General features: G+C 45.6%; 2 protein-coding genes across 3 annotated transcripts in view; both read left to right on the forward strand.

Moving 5' to 3' along the window:
• The window catches only part of PSMD14 (proteasome 26S subunit, non-ATPase 14), a 48,141-nt gene extending 38,551 nt beyond the window's left edge, over positions 1–9,590 (forward strand). The window contains exons 9-12 of the mRNA XM_061451811.1: positions 2,721–2,795; positions 5,564–5,689; positions 6,927–6,989; positions 9,160–9,590. Coding sequence (XP_061307795.1) covers positions 2,721–2,795; positions 5,564–5,689; positions 6,927–6,989; positions 9,160–9,258 — 363 coding nt within the window. The 3' untranslated portion in view covers positions 9,259–9,590. The remainder of the gene's footprint in view (positions 1–2,720; positions 2,796–5,563; positions 5,690–6,926; positions 6,990–9,159) is intronic.
• A 3,899-nt stretch (positions 9,591–13,489) lies between these two features.
• Positions 13,490–21,167, forward strand: TBR1 (T-box brain transcription factor 1). 2 transcript variants are annotated; one of them, XM_061451798.1, is made up of 7 exons: positions 13,494–14,366; positions 14,758–14,912; positions 15,234–15,355; positions 15,701–15,859; positions 16,664–16,725; positions 18,743–18,860; positions 18,966–21,167. In XM_061451798.1, exons 1-7 carry the CDS (start codon positions 13,675–13,677, stop codon positions 19,584–19,586), a joined length of 1,929 nt encoding a protein of 642 aa, XP_061307782.1. In that variant the 5' UTR covers positions 13,494–13,674; the 3' UTR covers positions 19,587–21,167. The 2 variants fall into 2 exon arrangements, with proteins under 2 accessions (XP_061307774.1, XP_061307782.1); XM_061451790.1 differs by having other exon boundaries at positions 13,490–14,366; positions 18,743–21,167.
• The last annotated feature ends 1,704 nt before the right edge of the window (positions 21,168–22,871 follow it).

Below are 22,871 nucleotides of genomic sequence, written 5' to 3' on the forward strand. Positions count from 1 at the left end.
TACCTAAGTGTGAATGTATGTATAAGTATATACAGCAAAGGTTAAAGTACAGATTTATGGAAATGCAGACTTTTAAAAGTGACAATTGATGTCATGTCATGTGACGCAATGTAGATACTGGTTTCAGTGCTGCAATTTAAAATTGCTGCTTATTAACATCTCGGCTTTTCTAGAGGTAAATTATTATAGAAAAAGTTCCCTCATCATTAATAATCTTGTCCTTCCACTGTATGCTTATATTTGCTCTTGCTTAATATGTATCCATTACTTGAACAATAAAAGTAATATTTCTGAGATAAGTAGCTAAGAAAAAGACCCTACACTAGTCACAGTAGAACTAAAAAAGGGCTAAATTTCTGCTGTAATAGAGTCATCACCATACCCCTGTCTTACAAAAGATAGTTGTTTTTATTACTAATGCATTGAAACCCTTTACAAGAATGCTAGCCAGAAAAATCAGGTAGTTAGAGTGTCTGCTTCAGGAGATGGTTGTGTTTGACTTTTGATTTTTGAATCAGTAAAAACTGGAAACTATCATGAGTATGAAATAAGCAGCTAATACTCTTGATCGGATATAGGCAAGCCCATGCTTGCATGTTTCAGGGCTTTTCTAACTGGTTTCTCTGGACTGTGTGCAATGATCTCCTTTGTAAACCCCTGTAGTATTGTTTTAACTTCATTATTTTAAAATCACTGTTGCTACAACATGACATTTTGGCCATGCAAATTTTGGGTTTCTGTTGTTAGAGTGGGTATTTTTTGTTTGTGTGGGGTTTTTCTCAATTTGGCAGTGTTAAGCTTAAAAATCACAGTTTAGAATGAAACTCTGTAAGGGCTCTTGCAGTTTGTTTTGCTTTTATTCTAAGGTTATGAATAAAATTCTGACCCAGTGGGGGTCAGCAGCAAACTTAATATTGATTTCAGCTGGGCTAGGAGCAAGGATTTTAAGACATTAATTAAAATCTCAGGAATAAGAATAGTACATGGTTTGAATTCATGCCTTTTTCTGGTTTGGTTTTTTTGGGGGGGGGGGGGTTGGGTTTTTTCTTTTGGGGGGGGAGGGGGTGTTCTGGGTTCCCTTATCAACAGTTTTATTACTTGCTCTTTGTGTGTGTGATTTGAAACGCTTTTTGGAATGATGTTCTTAATTTGAAAAAAAAAAAAAAAACAAAACATGAAGAGCAAGCTTTGCTTTAAAGTGTTCTGTGGGCTTTCATTTAACCTGTTGCAGTGGCTAAACTACAACTACTCTTCAGGATTGAAGTGGAATAGTTGCTTACCTTTTGCATTTGTCCACTGTTTTAAGGAGTGGTTTCAGAAGAGGAGACAGAAGAGAAAGGATAGTTGGGGAAGACAAAGATGTTTGTGAAATTTTAGGAATTGTGGAAAACTCCCTAAACATCTACAAGTGAATTTAAACACAAACCCCAAAACCTCATATACAGTCATTTTGAGTGGGATAAGAAGATGGCAGTGGAACTACTTACTGCTAATAGTTTCAGCCATAAATTACTTTATTGATGATAAACTCTCTATTTTACAATTTTAATTACAGTAAGTGGCACAAGTAATGGTAATCTGGAACTGCTGGTTCTCATAAATGTAACCCTTAAAGTAGCTTTGTATCTTTGTATGTGTGTCTACAGAAGAAATCTCTTTAAAAATGTATGTATGAGAACATTTTCAGCTTTCATACAGATCATTTTGGAATGCTGAAATATTAAGTTGCATAAGATGCAAATACACGTTCTGTATAGCTCTAAAGAATATATTTAAACATAAATAGGTGCAATGATTTAAATATAAACAATATTTATCACTAATTCTGTGTATTTGATGTATGATTTATCATACCTCATTTTTAAATGTGTACTTCATGTGCAAAATTTTACATGAAAAATAAACAGCTTTAGATGTGATGTTTTACTATAGAATTTTCTTAAGCTGCCGTGTCCCCCAAATATTAATCCAGCTCCCCCTGAAGTCATAAATGCACATAATAAATGATGCAATGCACATGAGCAAAATAGAAGATACGCAGGTAGCTGTCACTTAACCTAATCTCAGTCAATCAGATTGTGATGTACGTGTTTAAGAGTTTAAGGCCAAATGTGCAAAGGGCATAGTTATAATGAGAGAGGTTTGGTGGGTTTTTAATTTTTTTTTAATTGACATTTCAAAAACAGAATTAGCTTTACTATACAAGGTTAATTTGATGCACATAATCTAACCAATACCAGACATGTTTAATCACCGTTTCAGGTACTCTTTGTATTGTACCTTAGAGAATTAAGTTGGGAATGTTGGCAATTGTTGTAAATAGATAGCCATCATTCCTTTGTTTGTAAAAGAAAGAGCCTTATTTTAATGGAAGTGATAACCAAATTTATTGAGAGAGGAAGGATTTGAGAGAAATATGTTTGTGCATATGTATCGGTCAAATGTTTGCAGGCAGTTACCACGTTTTCCTATGATAGTTGTTACTGTGTGAAAAAATATGTGGTTTAGAAATATAAAGTATAACTGTCAGAGACTGACGAGAAATAGGAACAGGTATATTTACTTAATACCTGCTTATAGTCTCTGTGTATTTATTTCTTTGTGGTTTTTATTTAAGTGATGTTTGATGATGGCTATATTTTAATTAACTCTTCCCTTATAATATTTCTTCATTTCAGTGGGGATAATTTTTTGTGTAACCTTTCCCCTGAATTTTACAGGCACTAATTCATGGACTAAACAGACATTACTATTCCATCACCATCAACTACAGGAAGAATGAACTAGAACAGAAGGTAATTGTTTTAGCTTTTATTCAGAGGACAAAGAACACTATATACACTATGTATTTAAGATTTGTGGCAAAATTCTGATTTCAACTGCTGATACTTTTCAGTAGATGTTTTAACTCCTGGAATAGATGTCTTCTCTTCCAAAAACACGGGTAGTCATGATGTTGAAACCTTCCAAAACCACATTCTAAACTTTTATATAAATAGTTTGACAACATTTTTGTCCCTGTGTTTTATGGAAAGTTCTCATGCTGTTCTCTGCACTTAACAGGTTTGTGCAGAGTTTCAAGCTGAAAGACACACTAGCTGCCTTAGGTTTTCACAGACTGGAATTCCTGAAGCTAGAAGACCATATTTTACAAAATGGAATTGTATAACCAAGGAATCTCAGGTTTTAATTGTCTATAATCACTTCAACAGAAGGTGCTTCCAATTGGTATGAATAGAGCTTCCCAAGACTTCACCGAGCATCAGGAAGTGGTGATGCCCTGCATTTACAGAAAAAATACTGTGCAGTTAGTGACAGCAAATAGCATCAGTTACTTTTGTGTCAAACTTTCTCAATTACAAGTAAAATACAGGTTGACAGTTTCAACCAAGAAAGCAAAAAGAAAAAAGCTTATTTACCTATGGAAGTTAATTCTTGAAGAGCCAGATTCTGTCCTCAGTTATGCCTGTGTATGTTCATGGCCTTGTAAGGGCTATAAACTGATAGCCCAGCTGGTAAGTTGGGAGTTCATGGTGAAATAGTCAGAATAGTTTTCTTAGTTTGACTTTCAGAGGGGTAGAAGTAATAAGAAAACTCAAGTTTGAACAATGAAAGAGTATCCATGCAAGTCAGGGAGTTGAAAAGAATTTGTGAAATGCATAACCCTTTTTATGGACAGTATCAGAATTGCAAAATCTTGCAGTTAATGAAAATAGTAGCTGATTCAACATAACCAGCTTTCTCAGGAAATGTCCGTGAAGCTTGCAGAGGTTACTGTTTCTGTTCAGATACAAGTGTGGCCAATACAGTCTTTCTTGAGTTCCAAGTGTGCATTTGCTTTAATGGCTTTACATATGTAAGTTTTATTACCTTTGCAAGTAGGAGCATAATCTTGACCGAGTTAGGAAAACTTTAATGTGTGAGCCGGCAACTATCTCCACACATCTTTCATAAGGCAGGTTCATATATATCTCAAAACCCCCTCATGGTGGTGGTGATCTGTTAGCTCCATCTGTAGTAAAAGTACATGCTTCATGTATTAGATGAGGAGCCCATCACACCAAACCATAATTACAAAACCCAGATAGCCTAGCTAAACTGTCCATATGCAGTTTGCCTACAACTCCTTCTGTCAGTAACTGAGATCTTGCTAATACAAATTATGACACAAACTTTCAACTCGGCTCGTATGTTCCAAAGCCAAGTTTCTTTGGGAACTGTGTATAGGATGTAACAGGCACTTTTATTCAGGTGGTAGCAATTGCAGAGTTTATGGACTCTCAAAGATGGCTATAGTAAATATTTGCAGATCAAAGGAAAGCTGAAACTGCTTGCTGAAAGGGTCCTCCCCACAGTCCTCAACTGTGCAGAAGAGTCACAAAATACGCTTTCTCTACTGATGAAAATTATGAAATTGCCTTTGTAGCTATTCCTTCACTCTTTAAAGAATAACATCAGAGTGTCAAGTAAAACATTTCAGATATTTCTAATAGTCCCCATGTTTATCACCATCAAAACTCTGCATCACTTTATCATGTTGTTTTTAGGGCTGTTTACTTTGTCTGAGGACAAATACACACAAGTCATGCTTTGGTTTCTTTTGAAGTTCACTTCTTCACAACTGTGGCAGCTGCTTGCATATAGTTCAGGATAATCAGTGAAGCCTAAATAACTACTTCATGCATTTAATCCAAGCATTAAAATATTTTCCAACTTTGTTATAGGCCAGGAGCTTCAACAATTCCTTATTTGGCAGTTAAAACAGTTCTGTTAGCTCTCCTACAATGCAATTGTGCATTCTCAGCTACAGAATAAATAAATAAATAAAACCAACAAAAAAACCCAAACCAAACCAAAACAAAAAACCACGAAACAACCCAAAAGAAAAACCTAAGTATTCCTGTCAAAGGTAATGTGGCCCTGGTTTCCATGCCTCATTTTCATATTTAGGGTTCAAAGAGTTTGGTCTTTAAAAACTTATGCAAAATCTCTTATCTGCTCTATCAGAATCATGGAATCATAGAATAGTTAGGGTTGGAAAGGATCTTAAGATCGTCTAGTTCCAACCCCCTTGCCATAGGCAGGGACACCTCACACTAAACCATGTCACCCAAGGCTTTGTCCAGCCCGGCCTTGAACATTGCCAGGGATGGAGCATTCACAACTTATTTGGGCAACCTATTCCAGTGCCTCACCACCCTAACAGGAAAGCATTTCTTCCTTATATCCAATCTAAACTTCCCCTGCTTAAGTTTTAACCCGTTACCCCTTGTACTGTCACTACAGTCCCTAATGAAAAGTCCCTCCCCAGCATCCTTATAGGCCCCCATCAGATACTGGAAGGCTGCTATGGGGTCTTCACGCAGCCTTCTCTTTTCCAGGCTGAATAGCCTCAATATTCTCAGCCTGTCTAGTTGACTATTGTATTTCCTGTGTTTAACCATTGTAAGATGAATGATTTTTATTATTCCTACTATTAGTAACTTAGTTTTTCTGTCCAAGATCTTCACAGTATTACAAATGTATTTTATGATGAATGCTCTAAAGAGATTTTGTTTTGCAGATGTTGCTAAATTTGCATAAGAAGAGTTGGATGGAAGGTTTGACACTTCAAGACTACAGTGAACACTGCAAACTCAACGAAACAGTAGTGAAGGAGATGTTAGAATTAGCTAAGAATTATAACAAGGTACTTGTATCCCATAATGAAAGTTTAACTGTAGCTGTGTTTATGAAGTGAAGAAATTCATTACTTAATATCAGAAGTAAGAAGTTGATTATCACAAGCTTTGTTCAGAATGACTTGTGAAAGGACTAGACAACTGTGGCAGGAACTCTTTTGGTGGGATTTTGATTTTTATAATCTGTTTTCAGCAAAGAGTTTCTTGGGTTTTCCTTAAATTAGGCACAAGTGTGGCTTTAATGGCCTTGTGGAGACTGTGTTTCCTATTAATCAACTATGTATAGTTTCTATGTGAAGTTGCCTATTAGCTCTTCAGCCTTTACCATCTGACTTTTTGCCCTGAACTAGCAAAGAATTTAATTACATGTTTTGCTTTGAAATGTGAGTCATTACATTGTGTTTTTACTTAGTGAAGAGAATATAAGATCATTGTAGATGAAAATAAATGTTGTGTTCTTCATTCCCTCAGTCACGAACTACTTGACCAGTGTAGCAGAATAAAGGTTATTTATCTGTGTCATTCCAGTAGATAGATGCTAAGTATTTAGAACACATTCTAGACCTCAAAGTACTTTTTAGACAACAAAATTAGTATTGTTGTTGTAAAAAAGAGGAATCGGAGTTATCTGTACTGTTTTTAATACTAGCACTCACATTTAGAAATATTTTTAATTAATACTAGATCTCAGCAAGCACTCTGAGTAGTAAACCTGTGCTATTCTGTTTTAATTTGCTGAAAGTCCTAAAAACCAAAATTCAATATTCCATTTACGAGATAAGTTAGTGGATTTACTTTGTAAAGACACTGTGTTTGAAGGCAACAGAACATTATAAAAATGTATTAAAATAAGTGACCTTAAACAGTATAAGGATTTATTGAGATCAAGTCTCCAGTAAGTGAAACAATGTAGGTAATGTTATTTAGGTTGTGCTTTTCTAGTTTATCTTCAACTATCTTTAACTATTGATACTGCGCATTTAAGATTTTTGCTTAAAAACAGGTTTGTGAATATCTGACAATAAAACCATTCATGAGTATTTGCCTTGATCTTTTGCACTAGCACTCAGTAATTAAAACCACGTCTGCTGAAAAGCTGAAGTACCTTTTGACTTTCTGAAATGTATTGTCATTTGATGATTTATTTTATTTTTTTTTTAGAGAACTGTATTTTGAGAGTCTTGTGGCTTGGGGAGCAAGTAAATGAAATCTGAAACACTGACCTTTTCTGTGTTTCTTTCACAGGCTGTTGAAGAAGAAGATAAGATGACACCTGAACAGCTGGCAATAAAAAATGTTGGCAAGCAGGTGAGGTGTGATGAATTAGAGTGAGGTGGAATGATATGCTTCGTTCATTCTAAATATTAATTTTTCTTACATGTGCATAGGTGATTTTAGTTCTATGTGCAAGATATTCTCAATGCTCCAGGTAATATCTTTTTGTCGAAGACTGTTGTGTAAGGAACAAGGCTTTTGACAGAATATCGGCAGAATATCTGCAAGTTGTTCTACATGTGCTTGTATTACATGCTGAGGAGCAGTGGTGAAATTTGGTAGTTTCTCTTTTTGCCTTTCTTTTTTCTTTTTTACCTCTTTGCAAGAAGAGGCATAAAGATATCCAAGTCTCTGTCAGAGAGGCCAAAGGTATGGAGGCTTAAAAAATAGTAGTAACTGAGAAAAGGTGGGAGTGTTGTTCATGCGTTATGATGGCTGAAGAACCGGCTTATCCCTATCTTTAGTTCATGAACACACAGTCGGTGTTCAGCTCCAATACGCACATATGCAAGTGAGCTGCATTTCTTTGTATTGATGTTGAAGGAAAAATGTTTAGGACCATAGCTGGAACTGAAAATACCCACTCAATTCATTCTGTCCCTTTGCAGTGTATGGGAATGTAATGTCCTTGTAGAAAACTTGACAGAAAACTATTTATCCATTTGTTTTGAATATAAAGGTTGCGGAAATGTGCTTTGGTGGGCAAGAGGAGAGCAAAGCAAGTTTGTAAGAGGTGTTCAAGTTCCAGAAGGGCAATGGAAACAAGAAATGGCTTTAAAAATATGCAGTGTGTCCTTAAAGAACCAGTATTCATTGTATTGCTAGTAGCAGTAGAATTTAAAGGATTCTGGATTGCTCTTATGTGTCAGCTTCTAGCAGCAATGTCATAACACATCTGCACTATTGTGCAGTCGCTTGTGTATTTCTGTATCATTCAGAACAATAGAGTTTATGCCCACCTACACATACATAAATATATGTATAAAATATTTAAGAGGGGTTGTATTTTAAGGGTTATGATGTCATCTCAAACAGAACTTGAGCTCCACTAGTTCTTTAAATCATTATGCATAGGTGAAAAAAAGAAAAAAATTTCCATAGCGTTCCATTAAAAAGAAATTTTTTTTCCTGATAAAATTCTTTAATTACAAAATTGTTCAGTTAAGTAATTCCATTTGGGTTTTTTATGCAGCTTGTATAAAAAGCTTTGCAAACAAACAGCTGCTCACAATAGGGATGTTATTAAGCTGCATAATTTGCTAGGAACATAGAGAATACTGAAGAACTGTATGATCTTTGAAAATTAGTTATTTAAGAAGGACAGCTTACACAGATTTTCTAGTGCACTTTTGTGTGAATTTAAATAGGTTCATTAGATTTTGACAGCAATTCTTTTTTTAAAACTTCAAATTCCCACGATTGTTTTCCATATTTTAATTTTTATACACACAAGAATGCTACAGTAATACTTCAGTAAAGTTTAAAGATGTGGGTTTTAATGTGCCTGTAATTTTGCAGTATTCGGAGATTAATTTCTTAATCCGAATTCTGAAACCGAAGAAGTGCATGAGCATGGATTTTGACCAGAAATAATCTTATTGTTCTATGCAGATGCCCACAAATGCCCACATCAATTGAGTAATAGTGTGTGGGGATGTGTATTTTCAGAGCACTGCTCAGGCTTAACATTCTTTTTTTTTTTGAACATTTCAACATAGCATTGTGTTTTAAAAAAAAATAGTAATTTTTATGGGTATAAGTATTCTAAGTTTTTTGCAGTCAACTATTCAAATACTGTGTTAAATCATGCTAGAGTCTTTACAGGATTAAAACACCCATTTGTACAATGATCTCAAAACAAACTGCAGTGTTCCAGAACTGAGATTAAAATATTGGCCTTAGTAAGACGTATAGTAAGTTCTACATATTGTGTGTCATCCTAAAAAATCACAGCTGTCATGGTTACTCTTCAGATGCTGGGCAGGAATTTACTTCCTAAACCTATTCTCAACTTAGTATGGACTAATAAAACCTTACTCATGGAAATTCAGTCATTTGCTAGCTCTTGTTTGAATGAAACATTTTAGGAGCTTTACTGGCCTGTGTTCCTTAACTCACACTCATCTTAAATAGACCTGAAGTAAATGAAGTCTTTCAGAGATGTCTTTCATTCATTTCTCTCATGGCATCCTTTGTGTTTCAGGACCCCAAACGTCATTTAGAAGAGCACGTGGATGTGCTGATGACCTCAAACATTGTCCAGTGTTTAGCTGCTATGTTGGATACAGTTGTATTTAAATAACCAATTTACTGTTTGTGATGCTTTCTGTGTATATTTGTTTATTGTTTCTAATACTCACAAAACAGAGACTGTTGAGGCTATACTTGATGGAAGAGACATCTGACTTCATTTGCAATGTAAGTGCAGCACTATAACACCTTTCAGTCTCTAATTGTGCAGTTGCTTCAGTTTCTTCGGTTTCTTTATGTCAGGGTCTTTACAGATTCCAAAGTATTCAAGAACACAACGTGGGCAAAAATGTATTACATTTTCATTTAATATTTGGGGGAAAAATCAGTAGTACATATATATTTTGATTGTTGCAACATAATAAAAATACATTTACAAACCTGTCTACGTTCTGGAAGGTCTTTTTTTGAAGAAAGGACGGTGGGAATTAACAGTGTAGGAGAAATGTTGGTAAAGGTTTATTTCTACCCACTGTAAAACTACTGAGCTGAATTGCTAGGACAGCAAAAATTCTCTAATGAAATTTGGTTCCCATTGATTGCCAGATACTCACATAGAGATTAAAAAAAACCCATAAAATCAAAATTGTCATAGCGCTGAATTCGGAGGATGTACAAAACCCAAAATGCTGAAAATTCCCCTGCCAGCTCCCTTTCAATATTATTCAAGCCCTCATATTCGCAGAAGACAATTGACCTTAAGAAAATGAATTCAGTTATGCTGATAACTGAATCACACAACTTTCACAAATGGTGTCATAAATAGCAGTATTCTGAGAATAAACATTAAAGTGATAGAAGCTGTTCTAGATTATATGAACCCTCCCTCCTGTGAAAGAGAACGTACACAAGATGTCCATATATGAAAATATATGGAAAGAGTCCCAACTGGAATACCACATTTAAAACCATTTCCACTGACTAGAGGGAAAACTTGCAAGAAGGCATGTGAGTTGGCTGCTTCATTTTAAGCAGGCAAAGCCAAAAACCTGGGCTTGGGAGTGATTTTGGATTTTAGGCAGGGGACCCAGTTAGGTTTTTTTGTGTAAGTATTGGGTGGTACTGAGGTTGATTTGATTGTTTTGTCTGGGCATAAGTGTTCTCTTTCTGTGTCACAATATTTTGTTCACTGGTTTGTTGTTTTTTTTTTTAAGTAAATGGCAACAGTTGTGGCAGGCAAATATTTAAAACTAGATCCATCTTTTGGTGTTGAAGATTTTTTTTTTTTCCAATTTATTTTACTTCTTACTTGATAGTAAAGAAATAACCCATACAATTGTCTTGTTTTCCATTTTGTGCCCAGTAATTTTCTATTTACTTACTCATTCCCATTGAAAGGTTTTTCTTTTGTTTGGAATTTCTTATTTAGGCTTTTTAATTTACTATTTTAGAATAACACTCTCTGAAAGTATATTTAGCATGCACTAACTTCAGAGGGGAACATGCAGATTTTTGCAGCTGCCCTCCTTATGGCCTTCCCTCTGCCCCCACAGTAGGCAGTAGAATATCAGGCTGGGAAAATGGAGACAAACCAAACCACATTTGCCAGCATACAGTCAAATGGAAGTGCTTTCTGGTGATGCTCACTGAAAACCTGCGTATCGTCGAGGATGCCGTTGTCCCATGTGTGCACCCCAGGGTGAAATGGGGCAGGAGATCATGGGGGGACGTGCCCCAGGCTCATCTGCCCGCGGGGCTCTGCATCCCTGCCACTCCCTACTCCCACTCGCACGTGTAGCACCACGAGGGAGCCACAGTTTGGCAGGTCGTGGGGTAACATGGTACTGCAGAACAGGAGAGGAGCTATCGCAGTGCTGCAGTGTGTACATGCCTGAAAGGCCAGTGTAAGCAGGGAGACAAACAGCCAGTCTTGCATATTCTAAATTAATTTTGACAACTACATCTTGCAGAGGGTAGCTGAAAGGAGACTGTTGGGGATGTGTATCTCCTGTAGAATGAGCTTGTGCTGTGGTACCCTGCTTTCGATCCACTCCTCAGTTTGAACTGAAGGCGCAATTTTCCATTTACTGAGATGTTTCATGAATAATCAAAAGGCTGGGTTTTTTGGGGCATCTCTCCTCATTTTTGTCCAGTGCTTTGGGAGCAACACAGAGGATTTGGAAGAACGTGTACATGCAGTAACCTGAAACGCAGCAGTCCATATACCATCTTGGAAGAAGAAAGAGGTTTTCAAGCAGCCACCTTCTGAGCCTCCAGCCGCAACGGAGCAGACCTTCATTAGCAGCTTGACCCCTCATCACCTGTCATCATGAAGGATGGGCATATTGTATTAGCAAACCTCTCTCCCTCTTTCTATGACGATTCTATAACACCACCTGCCACGGCATTTCCCCCTATTATACCAGTTTAGGAGTTGTGCACTGAAGATTTTTGGCATATATTAGCACTTCCATGTGATTGGCAGTGTACCACTGAATTCATTGCAGCTCTGCATCTATATGGGTGTAGCTCTGAAATTCAGGGCAGCGTTTCCTCGGGTTTATCTGTTTCGACCCATCTCCTGCCTATAAAAGTCCATTACCTTTCCATAGGTTTCAAGCAAGGAAAGGGGAGGGTGAGCACTCTGGTGAAACAAGTGCTAGAGCCACCAGTTAGAACTTCTACTAATAAAACTATTTTCTTAGCTCCAAAAGGAGAAGGTGTAGCATGGAAAGTTGCATGTGTTGTACCACCCAACTGTGTGTAAAACGGTGAACTGCTTGCTTTTGGCCTCATAAATTATTTTATTAGAATAATTTTCTTGCAGAGAGTGTATGTATGCTGGCTTCTGTGAAACCCCAAATAACCAAACTAGCTCACGGCTAAGCAATGGAAAAATAAATGGCTGTGGACTTTCAGAGTGTTGAAATACATGTTATCACAAGTCATGCTGTTTCTGTTCTTGTCTGGATATGAGTTTGCAAAGTTTCAGCCTGGCTTCGGATGATTATACACTGGTCTTGGGTTTGTTATGCAATGGTCCAGGCTCTGTTACGGGTGGAATTTGAAGCTGGCTGCTGATGTCACATGGAAAGAAATGTGGTCTGTAAAATACCTGTAGTCCAAACCGCTGAGGGGAAAATACCAGGAAAAATGGAACGGGAGAGCTCCTCCCTGGGCAAAAAAACGGGGCTTTTAAGAAGTCACAAGTGTGCCTAGAATGGAAACTGGGACTGGTGCCTGGCAGAGGCGGAGTGGCAAACGCGTCCCCTGAGCTCCTTAGGTGCATCTTCACGTCTCGGAGGGTCCTGCTTCCAATTAGCCCGAGGCTCAAACGGACCCGCTGGCCGGTCCCTCCAGCTGACGGGGTCCCGGGCGGGCGCAGCCAGGGCTCGGGTCCAGAGGCCGGCTCTTGCGGGGCGCCCCGGGCAGAGGGGGCCGGCGGCTGATACCGCAGCACTACCGTGGTTTGGGCTTCTCCGGTCCCGCCCTGGCCTCGCCGGCCGAGCCGCGGGCGAGGCAGCTCATGGCTCACTACAAACGGTGCTGCAGAAGCAGCGCTCCCGCCCGGCGCTGCCTGCGGGACTGAGTCACGGAGGTAGAGCAGGCAGCGAGGGGAGAGGAACCGGGCGCCGGGTGGGTAGGTGGATGCCTTCCACCCTGCTTTGCTGGTAATCTCTGGCATTACGGCTCCCAGATAAAATATTCATGTACTAAAGAACCCGTAAACACCGCGGCAAATACATTAGGGCACTTCGTTTGCGGGGCTTACGATTATTTCAGAACTTAAAAGAGATGATGGGCGACCGCTTTCAGCTGTGCATTTTCCCCCGCGAAGCAGGCACGGGTGGGAAGGGGGGGGGGGGGAGGTTGGCCCCGAAGGGGAGGCAGCTCGCGGAGGTGAGCGGATGGCAGCGGCCCCCGGCCCGGCTCTGCACTCCCCCCGTGCCCGTCCCCGAAGTCCCCGGCCCACGTCCCCTCCCTAGCACACAAAGGCAGGGGACACCAGCGCACATTTGGGGAATCGCAGGGGTTTGGATTTATTTTCCAGTCGTAGTGAAAAAAAAAATTAAAAATCTGGAAAGGTCACATAATAATGAGCACTTACAGCAAACACATTCTTCCCTTCCCCCTTCCTTCTATCTCACAATAAAATCATCTCCTTCAATTTGCCATGATCGTCGCGACCAGGAGCCAGGTGATTATCCTAATTAATGTCTATCTAATTAAATTACTGTCAGCGGTTAACCAATGGCAGAAGCCGTTTCATCCTCTCCACAAGCAGCGAGATCAAAAGTGAGTCTTTCCTGATTGCTGCATAGTGTCAATTGGCCAATCTCTTCTCCCAGGGAAGGGAAAAAAAAAAAAAAAAAAAAAAAAAAAAAAAAGTAAATCAAACGTTTGGGAAGCATTTGGTGGATGAAGTGCTGCTTTCTGCCTAGCGAGGGTCCCAGGATGTCTAGCTTCTGATACTGAGGAGCCCTTTCAGATCCAGGGACTGAAGGGTTATTACTGTGGTGCTAGAGCTATGCAGCTGGAGCATTGTCTTTCTCCCTCTATCATGCTCTCCAAGAAATTTCTCAATGTGAGCAGCAGTTACCCACATGCAGGCGGATCTGAGCTTGCCTTGCATGATCATCCCATTATCTCGACCACTGACAACCTGGAGAGAAGTTCACCTTTGAAAAAAATTACCAGGGGGATGACGAATCAGTCAGATACAGACAATTTTCCTGACTCCAAGGACACACCAGGGGACGTCCAGAGAAATAAACTCTCTCCCGTCTTGGACGGGGTCTCTGAGCTTCGTCACAGTTTCGATGGATCTGCTGCAGATCGCTATCTGCTCTCTCAGTCCAGCCAGCCCCAGTCTGCTGCTTCTGCTCCTAGTACCATGTTCCCTTACCCCAGCCAGCATGGACCTGCTCACCCAGCCTTCTCCATCGCCAGCCCCAGCCGCTACATGGCTCACCATCCTGTGATCACCAACGGAGCTTACAACAGCCTCCTGTCCAACTCTTCTCCACAAGGTTACCCCACGGCGGGCTACCCGTACCCCCAGCAGTATGGTCATTCCTACCAAGGGGCACCTTTCTACCAGTTCTCCTCTACCCAGCCGGGGCTGGTTCCCGGTAAGGCTCAGGTCTACCTGTGCAACAGGCCACTCTGGCTAAAATTTCACCGGCACCAGACGGAGATGATCATCACGAAGCAGGGGAGGTAAGCCACCGCGCGGACCCTCGCCTCGCCGGGGGTCGGGGCTGAGCTGCAGGCTCCGCCGGGGGAGCCGCCCGGAGCCTCCACCGCCCCGAGGGAGCCGCCCGCCCGCCCGCCGGGGCCCCTGAGCCGGGCGCCGGGAGCCGGCAGCGCCGGTGCCGGTCCCCGCCGGGGCAGCGTTCCCGCGGGTCCGCGCTGCCCTCATCCCTTTCCCGCGGAAAGCTCGACGTTTCGGGGAGGGAGTTTCTTTTGATTTTTATCTCCCTGTCGCTACCGGGAGCCGTGAGAATAAAAACACAACGGGCTGGCTCCGCCGCGTGTGCCTATCGCTGCCGGGGGCTTGCTTCCCTCCTTCCCTTTATTATATTTCATTTTCCCCTTTCCTTTTTTATAGGCGCATGTTCCCTTTCCTGAGTTTTAATATTTCTGGTCTCGACCCCACGGCTCACTACAATATTTTTGTGGATGTAATTTTGGCGGATCCAAACCACTGGAGATTTCAAGGAGGCAAATGGGTTCCTTGCGGCAAGGCGGACACCAATGTACAAGGCAAGTTCCTCCAATTAACACTTTTCCCGACACATATGTAGGTGAGAATGATTAATTAAAGCCTTTGTGGACTGGCTCTGGCGACTTCTTAAACGCGAATGAGCCAATGATTTTTTTTTTTGAGAAAAAAAAAGGAGGGTGGAAAAGAAAGTAAGAGGTGTTCGGAAAACGCTGGTTTAGTCCGCAGTGAAAATAAATGGGGTTTTGACAGTAAAATGCCGCTGGCTTAACGGGATCCTTCGACCTCGTGTGCTGCTGCGGTGGCAGAACCGGGGTGTCCGCGAGAGCTGTGATGTGGTTGTATTTCGCTGTTTTGCTTAGGAAACCGGGTGTACATGCACCCCGACTCCCCCAACACGGGAGCACACTGGATGCGCCAGGAAATCTCCTTTGGGAAGCTAAAACTTACAAACAATAAAGGAGCATCAAACAACAACGGGCAGGTTAGTGGGGAAGACGCAGCCGCTCTGCCAGGCTTATTTTTATTGCTTCAGGCAAAATCCTACAGTTACGGAAAGAACGTGTATTTCTTTAGATCGTGTAGTTAGGTGACAGTAAAACGGGGGGGGTGGGTGGGGGGTGGGGAGCCCTCCCGTTAATTTTGCCACGGGTCTCGCTGATCCTGAGCGCGTCGCCCGAGTGGGCCCGGCTTGGCCGGGGGAGCCGCAGGCGGCCCGGGGAGGTAGCAGCGGGGTCCCGTTGCCTGCGGGCATCACGCTCCCCATCCTTCTTGCTCTAATTTCCTCCTTTGCCCTCGGCCCCCTCCCTGCTTTTCCTCTGCCCGACAGATGGTGGTTTTGCAGTCCCTCCACAAGTACCAGCCACGCTTGCATGTGGTGGAGGTGAACGAAGACGGGACGGAGGATACCAACCAGCCGGGCAGAGTGCAGACCTTCACCTTCCCCGAGACGCAGTTCATAGCGGTCACCGCCTACCAAAACACCGATGTAAAGAGCTCCCGGGTTTATTCCTCTCGCGGTCTCCTGCGCTCTCTGCAGCGCATCCCGCCGAGGCCACCGAGGCCGTGGCACTTCCCCCTCGGGTCTGCGGCGCCGGGAGATGGGGATCCCTATCTGCCCCTTTGTGCCACCCTGCCCTGGTCGGGGCTGCTGAGCGCCGAGCGCGGCAGGAGCTGCCCGCGCCTGCCTCGGGTGCCCTGCACCAGTGTTGCCGCTCCGCCCGGAGCTGGGCGTTCATTCGCCGCACTTCTCTTCCAGTCGGAAACAGCTCAGTTAGCTGTTAGCTTAAGCTTTAAGCCTGCAAAGATCAATTAACAACCTCATTGATTGCGCCGGGGGTGACGGAGCAACTTCCTCAAATTAAAAGCTCGTTAATGCCTGGCTACGTTTCGGAGTGGTCTGGCTTTGCTACAGACTGGTGTCCCCTTTTTCAACTGACATATGTTCAGTCCACATTCTCGCTTCAATTATTTTGCTCGATGCAAATGTAAACTCTAGCTACCGTTCTGCGGTACGGTCTGCCTAATTTCTGGATTTAAATATATTCATACCCATGCAGTAGCAATACTGACACATCTCAAAACATGGGGTTAAATATTTTTTTTGCCGTACTTTTTCCAATAAAGTACATCTTAAAATTAGACCCTGATATGTACAAGCATACCAGATCTTTATTTTTCACGTTTTAAAGGCAATTCGACCGACTGGTTTAAAGCTTGACTTTAAATATGTGTTGGCTGCAGTAGGATGTATTTTTCAGGCTTTCACAACTCTGGTCCTTTCTTTCCTTAGATCACACAGCTGAAAATAGACCACAATCCTTTCGCAAAAGGTTTCAGAGACAATTATGACACGTAAGTAAAGAGGATTTATTTCCCTTCTTCCGCTGCACACACGTCAGGGAAAAGCTTTGGGATGCAGGCTGGCTTCGTTTCACACCGAAAACGCGCCGTGTTGGGCTTTTCCAGAGCCCTCCGGGAGGGAGGCACCCGCAGGCTGCCCTGGCAGGGCCGCGGAGAGGGTGTTCCTGCGGCAGCGCTCCGCGCAGTCCTGCGCAGCCTGCGCTCACCTCCACGCCTGGGGCTGTGCTGCCCGCACCCACATCTCGCTTTTGCACTTTGGCGGTTTTATTGCTGGTGTTTCCTGGCACGCATTTTTGCGACCCTGACCAAGTTTCTGTTTCACCTGCACGCAAAGGCTCCGAAAGAGGCACCCGGGCAAAACCGGGCTCAGTCACCGAGTACCCCTCAGGGTTCGGGTAATCCCGGGGTCCACAGAACCCGCGTCCGGAGAAAAGTTGTTTCGTCTTGTTTTGTTCTTCTCTGCGGTTGGAATTTATATTTTTTTACCCCACCCTCTCCCCCCGTTCAGGGTGGAGCTAAGGCCTCCGAAGATTTTTGGTCGCGGTTTGTCCCCGCTCAGGCCCAGGCGCCAGACCCACCGAAGAGTGTCCCTCTGGGACCTGTGGCTGATGCCGCCCCTAAGGCGGTTAGAGGGGCACCAGACCCCGACTCCCCAGCTCGCCGGGACACCCGGCCGGGGGCCGCCCGCCTGCAGGGTCTGCCCAGATGGGCCGGCGGGAAGCGGCGAGCCAGGGCAGCCAGTCTGACCGGCCTCTGAGCTAACCTGCCCCTCTGTAAGCCTCGGCTTTGAGAGGGAAACCTCCTTTCGACTCTCTCAACTGCGGCGAGGAGCGGCCTCCCTGGGAGTGCTTAAGCCTGCGCGTAACTTCCTCGCCGGCTTAAAGCTCCCTGACCTCCGACGGCGGCCCAGCATCCCCCAGCAGCGGGATTTCAGTCCAAGGGTAGAAACGATACCGAGGCCTGAACTAGTGTGAAGGGGGCCCGGAGCCGAGCACAGACTCTCCCCTGGGAGAGGCTGGTGATGCAGGCGCTGTCCCCTACGGGCGGGGGTCGTGGCGGCTGTGTCGGGGTCCCGGGCGGCGGTGGGAAGGGAGCTTCGGTCCCTTCCCGTGTCATGAAGGGCGGACGCAGGGCATGGCTGCTCACTTGGAAGCTCTGCAGGAAAGATGCGCGGCCTTTAGGAAGGCTGCATGGCCTTCGCCCCCAGCTGCCATTGCTTTTCCCTTTTTAATAGGAAAAAAACCTTTACAGGGAGTCACTTGAAAGGAGACGGGGGGAGGGGGAAGCTTCAATGTTGTCTAGCACGTTGAATTTGTTTAAGGGCCAAGTTTATTTTGGATAAGAAATTCCAGGAGGCGTGGAGGGTTAATTAAAGCACAGTTTTAGCCTGAATTAAATACAGATAGTAGTTATTCATCCATTAAAGTTTTTATAATCGCAAATTGCAGCCCAGCATGGGAGAATTATATATAGGCCACGCAGGGAACACTGGATGTGTCTGGTTTTACATTTCCTTCAAGTAGGTGTTTAATTTAAACTCGGTATAATGTTGATGGTTCGTCTGAGACTCCCAATAAGTGATAAACAGCCGATAGAATTCCGTAGTCTGCCATTCACGCTGTTCGCTGCAAATGACCGCGTTGCCTGGTGCGCATATGGCGGGAGCGGTCAATGTGTCACGGCTCGGGTTTTCACGCCGGTTTCACGCCGGTTTCGGGCAGGAGCAAGAGATCTCTCACCCGTCACTGAATGGCCAATCGGTCCCAGAAAGTGCGCTCTTCGTGCCTTCCCTGCCCCTTCCCTATTAAGGCCCTTGGCGCTCCCAGCGCCGCAGACCGAGGCCGGAGCGGAGCGCAGGCCGCGGGCAGCACAGGAGCGCGCTGAGGCAGCCGCCGGCCCGTTCGGTCCCTTCCCGTCTCTCCCAGAGGGCTGCAGTAGTCCGGTTGCCGCCCCGAGGAGGGCGGCGGGCTGCGGCGGACACCCAGCTCTCTCCCCTTCTCTTGGGCAGGATCTACACGGGCTGCGACATGGACCGGCTGACACCTTCCCCCAACGACTCACCCCGCTCTCAAATTGTGCCCGGGGCCCGCTACGCCATGGCCGGCTCCTTCCTCCAGGACCAGTTCGTGAGTAACTACGCCAAGTCCCGCTTCCACCCCGGGGCAGGAGCCGGCCCGGGGCCCGGCGCCGACCGCAGCGTGCCCCACACCAACGGGCTGCTCTCCCCACAGCAAGCCGAGGACCCGGGGGCCCCTTCGCCGCAGCGTTGGTTCGTCGCGCCCGCCAACAACCGCCTCGACTTCGCCGCCTCCGCCTACGACACGGCCACCGACTTCGCCGGCAACGCGGCCACGCTGCTTTCCTACGCGGCCGCCGGCGTCAAGGCGCTGCCGCTGCAGGCTGCCGGCTGTGCCGGGCGACCGCTGGGCTACTACGCCGACCCCTCTGGCTGGGGGGCCCGCAGCCCCCCGCAGTACTGCAGCAAATCCGGCTCCGTGCTCTCCTGCTGGCCTAACAGCGCGGCGGCTGCGCGCATGGCCGCCGGGAACCCCTACCTGGGGGAGGAGGCGGAGAGCCTGGCCCCAGAGCGGTCCCCCTTGCCGGGCGCAGAGGACTCCAAGCCCAAAGATTTGTCCGACTCCAGCTGGATCGAGACGCCGTCGTCCATTAAGTCCATCGACTCCACCGATTCTGGGATTTACGAGCAGGCCAAAAGGAGACGGATCTCCCCGTCGGACACCCCGGTGTCCGAGAGCTCCTCGCCTCTCAAGAGCGAGGTGCTCACCCAGCGGGACTGCGAAAAGACCTGCGCCAAGGACATCGGCTACTACGGCTTCTACTCGCACAGCTAGGCGCGGCCGCCCGGCCCCGCCGTCCTTTTGCACAATAACTCCTCCGCGTTAGCGCACTGACCCCCGCCCCTAGCTGCCCATCCGTGTCCCCGGCCCGGCCCGCAGGCACGCAGGGAGGCAGAGCTGCGGCTGCCGCCGTCTCCCCGCCCCGCTCCTGGCCCGGCCCGGCCCGGCCCGGCCCGGGGGCGCGGGGGGCACCGCTGCTCCGAAACCCACTGATAAGTAGGATGCTTAGACTCTCAAACCGTACAGCGCTTCCTTCCTTTTACCACGGATGGATACTAGGGGATAACAGTAATAGTGGGGGAAAAGAGCCTGTGAAATGCCTGTACATAGTACTTAATTTATTGTAACCGACTACTTTTCTTTGGTTCTGTTGCTTTCTTATTTGTTTGAATTTTCTTTTTGTTTTCATCGTTAAGTCACAAAACTTAGATCCTGTTTAAATTTCTCCCTCCACCTTTGCTCCTTCTCCCCGTGTCCCCTCCTCGCAGCAACCTTCCCCCCCCCCGGTAAACACTCTTTCTAAATGCCTCTGGAAGTGCAGAGCGGGCCCGTAGCTGCGGCAGCGAGTAATGGGTTTCTCACTTTCTCTGCAATTCTTCGCATGAAATAATTACGCCGTGCCCTGGGCTAACACAGCTAAAGAATAGCTCAGCTTTCCCTTCAAAAGAACAGAAATACGTCTCGTAGGAAAGTCGATTAAAGTAGCATGACGCCTTCCAAAAGCAAAATTAACTGCCTCTGTATTTTTTCTTTAAAAGGAATAGCTCGACATCAGCAATATTATTATTTTTGTGGTATTCCTCCTCCCCCTCCCCCCCGCCCCCAAGTGCCAAATCCATTACTGGTCCCTGCAGGTGCCAAATATGCTGACAAACTCTTTTCAAATTTCTTTGCAGTTTTCCCCTCTTTCTTTATATTGCTGTAAATCTTTGTAATGAATAATCTTAAAAAAAAAAAAAAGAAAAAAAAGGGAAAAAAAAAGAAAAAAAAAGATATAGACGACTGAATTGTTGGTAACCATAGTGTAGTCCAGTGAAGATGAATTGTGAGTTGTATATTTTACTGCATTTAGTTTTGGAATTGACTTTTTCATAAAGTAGCTAACCGAGATCTGACTTCCTGGGGAATCAAATGCACATCAAAAGTAAGAGCGATCTTTCCTGTAAACCTGTTACTAATTTCATGAAGGAACTAATATCCCTCCAGGTCTGTCCCCCCGGCGAAGCAGAATAGTAAGTCTTCGAATTTTGAGTAGCAAATCTATACAATTAACGCATTTTTATATAGAGGAAAAAAAAACAAACCAACACAATTACAAACTGAAATATGCATCAGGCTAAATATTCAGTTTAGATTACACTCGACGGGGAAATTTCCTAATAGAAATTCAGGGTCATAAACGTGTGTATATTTTTGACTCTTCTGTAAATCGAATGTTGTGATTTTTATATTTGTTCTGTTACGTCTGTGGAACTGAATAATTTATACCAGTACATGCTCCATTGAGAAATGTTTCGGTTTTTGCCCGTTTGTATCGTCTGTGTATAACAAGTAAAATAAACCTGGCAAAACGTTCACGCCGTGTCGGAGAGCACTTTGCCGTTCTGCACGTCCCAAGTTGGGCGACGCCAGTTCTGCCTTAGCTGCCCCCCAGCTTCGTCTCTCTTTTTTTTTTTTTTTTTTTTTTTTTTTTTTTTTTTTTTGGGCAGGTGAAAAGGGGACATAGGGGAGAGTTTACGCACCGCATGGCCAAGCGTGGAGGTTTGCAGTCGGAGACATCGGGAGATAAAACCCCTTCGGGTTTTAGATGTTTGTAATTATGCGTCTTTGACTCTTAGACCCCCTGACAGCACTTTGGAGGCGGCAGAGGTTCCCTGCTGCGGGGGAGCCGCCCCGTTGGCGGAGCAGAGCAGAGGGGCGCAGCGCTGCCCACCGGCAGCTCTCCCGGGACGGGGGCGCAGCGAAGGGCCAGGCCGGGCTCTCTGGGGGCGCGGAGCAGAGGAGCGGCAGAGAAGCCCCTGCTCCCGCGGCACCACCTCCTTCTCTGCCGGCCTTCGAGGGACGCTCTCCCCCTTTAAAAAACACGTACCCATAGGCTTTAGTAGAGACGTCATCCCCCGGCACCTGCATGGCTCGAGGTGCGCAGATATTTGGGGTAAAAAAGCCAGTTTTAGTCTTGATCCGTCACCGGGGTAAGCGCGGGTGAGGAGCCGCCACGGGGGGTTTGTCTTGTCTCGGTGTTGACAGGGGACACCTGAGGAGCTTCTCTGCATTATCCCCCGTCTCCTCCACAAGGTGCGGGGTTCGACCTGAGAGGCGTCCCTGCGGCCCCAGCGCCTCCGCCGGCTGCAGCGGGCCTGTGGCGGCTGCAGCGGGCCTGTGGCGACGGCAGCGGCGGCCTTCGGGCCGGTACCTGCCTTGAGGTTGCCGCCGGGCCCACGGTGCTGTCCCCGAGGCGGCGGTGGGGGCCGAGGGCAACTCGGCCCTCAAGCGGCGGGACCCGTCTGCCGAAAAGGGGCCGCATTCCTCGGGAGGGGCAGACCAGGCCGTCGAGGGGCTGAGGGCCCCTCAAGAAACTCGGGCAGCCGGGGCGGTGGAGGTGCGCGCCCTTCCAATCCGCCTCTCACCGAGTGGCGGGTCCGGGCCGTGGCACCGCCCGCGTCGCCCCACTCTTCGCCCACAACTCTCCGCCTCCCGCGGACCCGGCTGCCCCCTCACCGGCGAGGAGAGGGGCTGGCCCGGCTTCCTCCCGGGCTGCGAGGCTATAGGAAATTAAATGTTCTCGGCCCTCCTTCCCGCTCTCGGCCACCAAAACCCGTCCTCACGTTTCCTTCCCCCCCCCCGCCACCCTCCGCCGCTACCCGTCCCAATGCATTACCCCCCGAGAGGGCCAAGGGACTGGACGGAGACCCGACGACATTCCCGAGGGGAGCCCACTGCAGAGGCGGACGGTCACCGCGGGTAGCCCTGTTCAGAAGTGGTTTTGCTGGGTCGTGTTCTGCAGGGGTTACCCAGCAGGTGTGGAATAAATACGTAACGTGTGACAGGTCTGAACAAAATCCTATCCTCTGTGTGTGGTTGATGTTATTCCATAACTATTTCGACAGGGTAATTTCGTAACTATTTCTGCGAGACACTGGAAGAGATAAGGGCTGCAGAAGTAAAAAAAGGCTATTTCCTATCGGTAGGTCACTTTATTACTATTCTAATTTTTTAGATGACTATCAGAGGTGCACCTGTATGTCTGATAACCACATGTTTACTGACACATTCAAATGT

This window comes from Pezoporus flaviventris, unplaced genomic scaffold (assembly GCF_033815535.1).
Source record: "Pezoporus flaviventris isolate CSIRO_AGI_PZ_B2104156 unplaced genomic scaffold, CSIRO_AGI_Pfla_v1 ptg000001l, whole genome shotgun sequence".
Taxonomy (NCBI): Eukaryota; Metazoa; Chordata; class Aves; order Psittaciformes; family Psittacidae; genus Pezoporus; species Pezoporus flaviventris.

What these genes read in the sequence shown, in the direction of transcription:
- TBR1 (XM_061451790.1), top strand. Translation starts at nt 13,675, where the DNA reads ATGCAGCTGGAGCATTGTCTTTCTCCCTCTATCATGCTCTCCAAGAAA. An exon ending in CCGCCTACCAAAACACCGAT is followed by an intron (nt 15,860 to 16,663) that starts GTAAAGAGCTCC and finishes TTCTTTCCTTAG; the next exon opens with ATCACACAGCTGAAAATAGA. An exon ending in TTCAGAGACAATTATGACAC is followed by an intron (nt 16,726 to 18,742) that starts GTAAGTAAAGAG and finishes TCTCTTGGGCAG; the next exon opens with GATCTACACGGGCTGCGACA.